We start from the raw sequence: 10612 nt of genomic DNA on the forward strand, positions 1-10612 counted from the left end.
GTATACTGAAAATAAACAGGAGGACGAAGGACAGGCAACGTAATACAGACATAAGAAGGACAACAAACGTAATAGACGCCTTACAATACTGTAAGAAACTAAAATGGAGGTGGGCAGGCCATGTGGCACGTATGAGCAAGGACAAATGGACAAATAAGGTAACTATGTGGCCACTGTGGCCAGGACCACTCGGCAAACGAACTCAAGGAAAACCGAAAGAGAGGTGGTCAGACGAGTTAGTTAGAACTGCTGGAAAGGATTGGATTACGAAGGCAATGGATAGAGATACTTGGAAGGATATGGAGGAGGCCTTTACTCGTAGAGAGGTCCTTAAATAAACATTTTAATAAATAATTATGTAAAATATACAAATGAAATTAATTAAGTACAATATATCAATTAATAATTACTAATTCAATAAAAATAAAAAAAATTAACCCGCGAGGGCAGCTTGTGGCGAGCTGTCGGTGAGACACCGCGGAACCCTATTCCAGAGGGCACTTTCATCTGGCCCTCGCCTCTGTGCTTGCCTTCACTGGCCGGCCAGAGTGGAGTCGCAAGAGCGGAACCTATGCTCCAGGTTGGAAGTGTAAAATGTCATAACGCCGGCGGCCTGCTGAACGGATTACCGGGATCTGGCTACAGCAGACTCACCTCTCGACAACCTCACAGCCACTCCAAAGTGTTGCCCTGTTGTCGCACTGTGCGTGCGGCCATTGCGGGGCCCACTCAATGAGTTGGCGAGTCACTGACTCATCACTGAGACCACCTGTCTTTTACAATTTTGAGGCTGATTGTCATGTCAGGTGTCCGCTAGTCTCCTCCCATAGCCCGATATCCAGTCCATCCAACATTCAAATCAATAGCATATGACCTTAGTTCCCATCGCAGCACAAAAGTGCTGCATTGCAATAGTCTTTGCACCTGGCGGGAACCATCTCCGGATGTATCATATTGTGCGCTCGGGGATGGTATCCGCCACGTGTATCCCTTGCCTTTAGATTAAATTGTCTTAAAGGGCCTCTGCGCTGTTGGCTTCGGCCCCACGCACGCCTCCCAAAAGTCCGGGACCCCATGGCCCCAGATGTGGAAAGGACAAACAAATAATAATTAAACTTTGGAATAATATTTCAAATTTGAAATGTTAGGTATATGTAAAGTATGCATGAAATGAAATTTTAATGCAAGTATTTAAGAAATGCAATTGTGAATTATTATGTTTGTTTATTAGGGAATAAAGATGCTATATTATTATTATTATTATAGAAAGACTAAGACTTTATATCAATTCTTAATTATGATATTTATGGTTCCCAAATACTCAATTTGTAAAGGGCGGAGGGCGCTTGCTTCCGTTAGCGTGCCGGCTATCCTAGAGCCGAACGGTATCGCACGCGACGACGGCAAGCGGCCCGACGGAATGACAATTCCGTGGAGGCTGGGGAGGACGCTTGTATGGGACGCCACCTGCGTTGACACGCTCGCGCCGTCCCACCTACAGGCGACCTCCGTTAAGGCGGGAGCGGCGGCTACAACCGCTGAGCAGAACAAGCGGCGCAAATATGCTGTCCTCGGCGAGGGCTACATATTTGCGCCGTTTGGCGTAGAGACTCTGGGACCGTGGGGGCCTAGTGCAAAAAGCCTTTTTAAGGAAATATCACAGCGCCTCATTGACACCTCAGGTGACCGGAGGGCTGGCAGCTACCTCGGCCAGAGGATAAGCCTGGCCATCCAAAAAGGTAACGCTGCCAGCCTTCTGGACACCATAACGCATGAAGGTGACCTGGGGAGCATTTTTTACTTATAAGTTTAGTTTAAGATTTGTTTTATTTTAGTTTTAATTTTATCGTTTAGTTTCTTGTGTTCATTTTAAAGTACAAATATGTTCTTTATTTACATATGACATATTAAATTTGTAAATATTTATCTCAGTTTATATTGCCAATAGTAAAAAATAGAAAATTAAAAACCTCGCTGTTGGGTTCCGTTTTTTGGTGTGGTTCCTAATTTCGAGGTATACCTCGATAATAGCGGAAACGGTATTTTATGTTCTAAGGGTCGTATATTCATACGTAAATACACATTTCCTTAATTTTTGAGGTTATTGAAACATTGAACCATCTATGAAGCTAAAGAGCTATTAACATAAAAACTCTTCATTTTGACTACAGTTAAAAGCACTTAATTGGAAGTTTTATTACTAGCTATTACTTAAATGACAATCTTGTTTAAATATTGATATAAAAACAAAAGTATGGTTTTCACGTCTGTTTTATATAATTGATTTATACTTTCACGATTATTAAACATTATCAAAACTACACAACGGGACTTAATCGCGTATTTAAGTTTTAAGATTTACCTCCGACGTTTCGAGGACGGCGTTGTCCCCGTGGTCTCGGAGAAGACTGGCTCAAGTTGACATCAACATCTTCTAGCCGCGCGAGTTTTTCGAACTACCCGCACTTGCGGCGCGATTCGGGAAATGAATTAGAGATTAACTAGATACGATATAGTAAAGATATGTGACGTCCTACGGGTAAAGCTCCAAGTAAGTTTTCTTTTAAGCGGTTGTTGCGTAAGCATTTGCTAAAACAAGAGTTCGAATAATATCCATCATTATTATATTTATAGTATGTATTGTATAAATATGTAGTAGTTTATATATATTTTATTTATTTATGTAGTTTATATGTATAGTTTGCTTTTTTTATATTCACTGAATAGGTATATTTCTCTCTCTGCACCAATTGTAGATGTCTGTTTGGCCCTATGGTTGACTGGTAGAGAATGCCATTTGGCATTAAGTCCGCCATTTGTACATTTTTGTATATACTTTGTGCAATAAAGTTTAAATAAATAAATAAATAAATAAAGGTACCTTATGGCGGTTGGCGCATACGCTATTATTAACGCCGCTCCAATATTATTACGGCGCTATGCGACGTAAGCGCCGGCCGCCATAAGGTACCTTTTTCCATGGAACGTCACATATCTTCACTATTTCATATCTAGTGAATCTCTAATACATTTCCCGAATCGCGGCGCCAGCCACCATAAGGTACCTTTTGCAATGGAACGTCACATATCTTTACTATTTCATATCTAGTAAGTCTCTAATTAATTTCCCGAATCGAGCCGTTGGTCTTGTTTATCAGTTTGAACGTTTTGCGCACTAGGGATGTTACTCTGTCGACACACAACACTAACGATATTCGATTTATCGACGGTCAATATTCGTTTCCGCTTACATCTACTAATGACTGGATTCCATGTGGATGAGATCTTAAAACCCTCGTCCCGATTAAAATTGCAATGTTTTGTTTGTTTTGTGTTTGTTTGTTGTGGATTAAGTTCCGTTGTGTAGTTTTGATAATGTTTTATATAATGTTTTGTAATATTTAGAATCTTCCATTTTGATTGTGTTCAAAATATGCACGATCTTTATTTATTTTTATAACTCGTATATGTGTTTTACAATAATGTGAATTAAACCGTTTAGCGATGGTTACAAAAGACATCACTCGGTAAAAAGATGTATGGGAACCTAATACCGACCCAACTATAACTTTGGTAGGAAATAAATAGGTTCTTAATATGTTTATTATAAAACCTATTGACTTATTTTAATTAAATCATTACACCAACATACAATATTAATTTATTTTAATATTTGATTTCACATATCTTGTATTGTATCATTGGATCAACTTGATGTTAATGGGCATTTATTTGTGTGATGAACACAAGTATTTGTTCCTAAGTCATGGGTGTTTTCTATGTGTACATTTAAGTATGTATTTATCTATATAAATATGTATATCGTCGCCTAGTATCCATAGTACATACAAGCTTTGCTTAGTTTGAGACAATGTCGATCTGAGTAAGATTTTCTCTTATATTTATTTATTTTATGTAGATATACAGCATGTATGTTTGATACGACCACATATCTATTATCTAAGTGTAGTTAGTAGATGTAGGCTCAAAGGAATTAATTTTCATAATTATGTTTTACTAAAAATCCTCTTATGTTTGCTTAAAGAAAAACAAAAAAAAATGAATCTTATGATTGGAAATCAGAGGATTTTTAGTAAAACATAATTATGAAAATTAATTCCTACAACATATTTATTTAACTACTATTGTCAAATAAATATAGGTATAGTACATTGTAGGAGACGAGGGAAAACCGCTAAAAGATGGACGAGTGCGTTTGAGGGCCGACACGTTAGTGGAGGCCCTCAAATAATACGAGTCCATCTTTAGCGTTTCCGGCCGAGGCATTACATAGTGCTTTTCACGACTACTGCGAGGAAATAAGAAAACATTTGCATAACTATAAGTACTAGCCCGCGATTTCTCTGGTAGCAAATTACTAGCCACTGTCTGTGCTGTCTCTTGAATTTCGGTAGGCGTCAGCGTAAGAATATCATTTTCTTCACTAGAAGAACTCATTTTTATAGCGAGCGTATAGATACGTGTTTCTTGTATTTTTTAGTCAAACACAATTTACTCTATCCAATTCAGTAAATATATTCAGATCCCGCCTTTTTTACTTTTTTTATCACTTTTAAGAGGCGTTTTTCTATTATTTGCTTCAAACCGACTCTAAACTTAGAAGCGTTATTGCTAAAAAAACCACAAACAGCTACAAAAGTAAAAAACGCCGTAAGCGTGAACTGAATGGATAATTGTAAAAAAAATGAACTGAATGGTTTTGACATTTCTTTTTTTTTTTAAACAAGAAATTGGTCCTATAAATAACCTTTTCACGCCACTATTCGGAAACGTGGCAATAGATGGTCTAAAACCAAGCTGGAATGTAGGGAATAGCTGTAGCACGTGAACCACCACTACTACAATGTTTCATTGTTATCATCATCTGTCATTGGTGACGGTTCGCTACAGCAATGATTATCATTTAAAACAAAAAAATCAATAAATGGTCTTTTTTGGCGCAACTTTTTCCTTCAAAAATAAAATTAGGTTATTTATGGGCCAAATTTCTTGTTTAAAAAAAAGAAATGTCAAAACCGTTCAGTTTAATTTTTTTTAACATTTATCCATTCAGTTCACTCTTAAGGCGTTTTTTACTTTTGTAGCTGTTTGTGGTTTTTTTTAGCAAAACGCTTCTAAGTTTAGAGTCGGTTTGAAGCAAATAACAGAAAAACGAAAAAGAGGGATCTGAAAATACTTACTGAATTGGATAGTGTAAATTGTATTTGACTAAAAAATACAAGAAACACGTATCTACGCTCGCTATAAAAATGAGTTCTTCTAAAGTCTGTATCTTTAGGTATTTAAATAAAGGTAAACAAACAATTTGTACATTTTCGGGTAGTTATAACATTTATTGGTTAACCAACCAAATACCAAACCGCCTGGATCAGTCCCTGAACGACCTGACTGTAACCTACATTATTTGATCATGTAATGTTTTCATCTACCCTCAACTGGCTTAAGGAGCCATTTGAGGGTAGATTTTGTTTACTTTTATTTAAATACCTAAAGATACAGAGTATAGTGAAGAAAATGATATTCTTACGCTGACGCCTACCGAAATTCAAGAGACAGCACAGGCAGTGGCTAGTAATTTGCTACCAGAGAAATCGAGGGCTAGTACTTATAGTTATGCAAATGTTTTCTTATTTCCTCGCAGTAGTCGTGAAAAGCACTATGTAATGCCTCGGCCGGAAACGCTAAAGATGGACTCGTATTATTTGAGGGCCTCCACTAACGTGTCGGCCCTCAAACGACTCGTCCATCTTTTAGCGGTTTTCCGTCCTCTCCTACAATGTACTAAATTTTATTTATGAAGGAAAAAGTTGCGCCAAAATAGACCTTTTATTGATTTTTATTTTTAAATGATACTCATGCATTGCTGTAGCGAACCGTCACCAATGACAGATGATGATAACAATGAAACAGTGTAGTAGTGGTGGTACAGGTGCTACAGCAATTCCAATTTTTAATTTTTAAACATGCAGATACGTCTGCGAGCGATATTCCAAATCTATTGCCTACTTTCCAGTTTGGTTTTAGATCATCTATTGCCACATTTCCGAACAGTGGCGTGAAAAGTATATAAATAAGGAACTAAAACTGCGATGGGCTTATCTACCCTCGTAAAAAGGAACCCTTATTCGCGGTATTTGGGTAACAGTGATCAATTACCACGGTAATAGGCGATTTCGACGTTTTGGTTTTAATATTTATTTTTTTCTATATAATTGGCCAAAACAAGTTCAAAAATGAATTAAATATGAATTTCGATATACAAACTATCATAAAAAAATATGTCATTGTTCATACAAAGCCAGCTTATGCTTCAATTTTAGTTCTCTTTGTAAAAGTTGCTTAACCCCCTCGTTAATTAGGGGTCCTTACCTTATTCTATGTTGACCGACATTGGCGTTCTTGCTGCAAAATTATCTCATTAATACATACTTCAGCCTATATTTATACGGCTCACTGCTGGGAACAGACGGCCTACCGCGAACCACGTTTAACGTGATGCCTCACTGTCGCACTAGTAAATTCGTACGTAAGTGTGACAGGGAGATAACAACATCGCATGGGAAAAAAACAGTCGAGTGAGATTTATTTAATCAGGTTTCGAATCAATAAACTTACTAGAGAAAGTAGTGAACGGCCTCAAGGTTGTTCATTATTATGGCAACCGGATTATGATCTAAAAAACCGCATTGATTTTTCACAATCTGTGTTGGCTGAACCCTGTGCACCTTAGCCTCGCAGGCCTATTCGGATTTCGAGATAATCACAAGATCTTGAGACGATTTAGAGATCAACTAGATCTACATTAGATATCGACTAGATGTGACTTGGATATCTAAGTCATAACTTGTCGAAATCGTTCAAGAGGACCTCCAGAATCGCGGAAACGTCAAATTTGACATATCTATCTTACAAATATCTTTAAATTATCCGTATCGTAACTTGTTGAAGTCTAGTAGAAATCGAGCCGTTGGCCACGGAACGCAGAGGGCCTACCGCGAACCACGTTCGACGTGTTTCCTCTCTGTCCCACTTGTAAATTCGTACGTAAGTGTGACAGGGAGCCAACACGTCGAACGTAGTAGGTCGCGGTAGGCCCTCAGGGCTCTGAGAGTTCGAGCGTCACGAACGTGCTCAGTCAATAGATAGAAAGATTATCTTTACTATGGGCCCGATTCGGATTTTGAAATAGACATCTATTAGATATCTTTTAGACATCATCAAGATACGATAACGATATGTTTAAGATCTAACCTGTCAAATTTGACATTTGCGCGATTCTGGAGATACTCTTGAACGATTTCCACAGGATATGACTTAGAGATCCAATTCACATCTAATAGATGGGTCAAACAGATCACTGTGTTATGTCTTTCCTGTAGACATACACGAGAGTTAAGAGCTATAAAGGCTAATTTTCTTATTTAACCCTTATCCACGTGAAAAGGTCCTCCTTTTATTTAGAGAACTATGATAAAATCATTGCTTAAATGCCCACAAGCTGTTAACTATTGCCCACAGGAGAGAAAAATGTACTGTTCGCGATAACACACTAGTTTTCTCTCCTGTGGGCAATAGTTAACAGCTTGTGGGCATGTAAGTAATGATTTTATCATAGTTCTTTAAATAAAAGGAGGACCTTTTCACGTGGATAAGGGTTAAATAAGAAAATTAGCCTTTATAGCCCTTAACTCTCGTGTATGTCTACAGGAAAGACATAACACAGTGATCTGTTTGACCCAGATATCTTACTCTATCTAACGTAAAACTGACATTGGTTGCCCGAATTACGCTGCAAAAGAGAACTAGTTGATATCTAAACTATAACGTATCTAGAATGGATCTAGTACTTGTCGTCTCTTGTGAATATCTTGAAGTTCGAATACGGCATATCTAGTGAATCTCTAATTCATTTACAGTACATATGGCCCTACTTGCCCGCACTAGTGCGTGAAACAGCAGTTTCCGTGCATATGTCAAAAGTTTAAAGGGCCATATGTACTGTAAAACGTTGTACGATACACGTGCGAATAGGTAATTCGCAACTCGTGTCGATTTAAAACACTCCCTTCGGTCGTGTGTTAATTTATCGTCACTCGTTTCGAATTTCCTCTTTTCCGCACTTGTATTGTAAATAACCATTCCCGAATCGCGACGTTGTACTCCTTGTGACGTCAGCTTCGAACGCGCACGGTCCTGACGCTCTGAGCGTGCGTTGGCCATCGGCTAAGAGTCAATCAACATATAACTGAGGTGTGTACTTACTTACATTTTTTAGAATGAAGACAAAGCAGCTTACAGCTTACCTTCGGACTCCGCGGAGTTTACCAGCCAGGATCCCGAGAGAATATACAAGAAAAAGAAGAAGAAATAAATGTTTTATTGCTTTGATGTTTGAAATTATTCTACATAAATATATAAAATTAATACACCAAAAAGAAACGAATTTAAACTAAATCTATAAAATTGGTCTTTTTAAGTTTTAATTTTAGTTTTTATTTGTTATTTTAAGTACAGTTACCTACCTACTAACAATACTTACTATGGGCCTTGTTGTCTGAAAATAAACGCATTTTATTTATTTATCGAATCTAAGCGGTGTAATTGCCGCGACCCATATATTTGAATGAATGAATGAATTATTGTTTATTTGCGGAATATGGGTTACAATAAGTTGTTACAATTACATTTTTATACAAAATGATATTTAATATGCTGGACTGAGGCTTCGTAGATATTTGAAGGAGACTTGTGGGAAAAACATTGTCTTAGAACTCTTAGAGCGTCCGATAGATGGCGCGTGTGAACGGAGCGGGCGTGGCCTGCCCATGCCTCTTCAGTTTGCTAATCCGGTGGGCTATGTCGGTGACTTTAGTTCGTCTACGGATCTCCTCATTTCTGATTCGATCACGCAGATAAACTCCGAGCATAGCCCTCTCCATAGCACCGTACCTTATGCGTAAGTATAATTACCTCTCTAATGCGAATTTTCATTCATTTTACCTCTGTAACCTAAAACATCTTTAAGACTAAGTGTAAAAGACATCTACTAGATATCTTTTACACGTCACCAAGATACGATAACGATATGTTTAAGATCTAACCTGTCAAATTTGACATCACAGGCCTATTCGGATTTCGAGATAATCACAAGATCTTGAGACGATTTAGAGATCAACTAGATCTACATTAGATATCGACTAGATGTGACTTGGATATCTAAGTCCTAACTTCTCGAAATCGTTCAAGAGGACCTCCAGAATCGCGGAAACGTCAAATTTGACATATCTATCTTACAAATATCTTTAAATTATCCGTATCGTAACTTGTTGAAGTCTAGTAGAAATCTAATTCATTTTCCGAATCGAGCCGTTATGCGATTCTGGAGATACTCTTGAACGATTTCCACAAGATATCTAACACTATTTGACGTAAAAGCGACACTGGTTGCCCGAATTGAGCTGCAAAAGAGAAAACTAGTTGAAATCTAAACTATAACGTATCTAGAATGGATCTAGTACGTGTCGTCTCTTGTCAATATCTTGAAGTTCGAATACGGCAGGAAAACTCGTTAACACGAACTTTTTGGCGTTTCCCTTCAGATTCGTGCTATCGAAGTTCCACTGTATAACAACTTCACTACTTGGTCTAAAAAATATTAGAAAACGTTCAAATATTTCACAATCCAGAATAGACTTTGAACTGCTCAAAATAGATAGGTATACCAAAACGGAAACTACCCTAAAAATTTGATTTACCACCCTACTACAGTTAGGCCAAGAAAAGTTTACAGCGATTTTGATAGCCCATGCAGTGCAAGTGTTATTTGTATGTCATAATTTCATAGACGTTTGACGTTTAAAATAACACTTGAACTGCGTGGGCTATCAAAATCGCTGCAGACTTTTCTTGGTCTAACTCTATGCGGCCGCTCCGTGCACCCGCGCTCTTTCTTAGGTATTTCCTAAATAAAACGACGCAATACTAAACAGTGTCTATTTATTTTAGCAGTTTATACATCCATCCTAAAATGATACAACAATAACAAAGGAATGCTACAACATAATACTAACATTATAAAACAAATAAATTATTAATAAATTAAGTTGACAATCTGAGAAAATGCCGCCTAACATATAGTGTGTTAAGTGTGGAAGTTCTATTTTTTGGAAAGCAAGTAATAGGGTTGGCCGGTCGAAGTATTTAGCAGATGGCGCCAACATAGCTTGTCCTGTCAACCCCTAGGATTGTGTCAAACTCTTGTTTTTTTAATGCCCTGGATGCCAGGCTTTTAAACCAAATCTCATAGAAAAAGGGGCAAGCTATGATGGCGCCATCTATGCAAACCTTTGATAGTTGCCAACCGCATTGCAGACAAAGGAGAGAATATAACTAGTAAAACAATATAGTAATAAACGTAAAGCTTATAGTAACTCAACAGCAAAATAATCTCATATCAAATAATTAAACAGTAAAATAAGTAATGTTAAGAACAAATAAATTAAATAACAATCAGCTATTTTATATGAATACTGGGTGATCATAATTGTCCATACGAGTAGTTGTACAATATGTACAAGTGAATACTTTTGTA

General features: G+C 37.4%; 1 protein-coding gene across 1 annotated transcript in view; it reads left to right on the plus strand.

Moving 5' to 3' along the window:
* LOC134795707 (uncharacterized) overlaps positions 1-8442 on the plus strand; it is a 35505-nt gene extending 27063 nt beyond the window's left edge. The window contains exon 7 of the mRNA XM_063767646.1: positions 8297-8442. Within this exon, the coding sequence (XP_063623716.1) occupies positions 8297-8392 (96 nt within the window). The 3' untranslated portion in view covers positions 8393-8442. The remainder of the gene's footprint in view (positions 1-8296) is intronic.
* The last annotated feature ends 2170 nt before the right edge of the window (positions 8443-10612 follow it).

The sequence above is a fragment of the Cydia splendana genome, chromosome 12 (assembly GCF_910591565.1).
Source record: "Cydia splendana chromosome 12, ilCydSple1.2, whole genome shotgun sequence".
Classification (NCBI taxonomy): Eukaryota; Metazoa; Arthropoda; class Insecta; order Lepidoptera; family Tortricidae; genus Cydia; species Cydia splendana.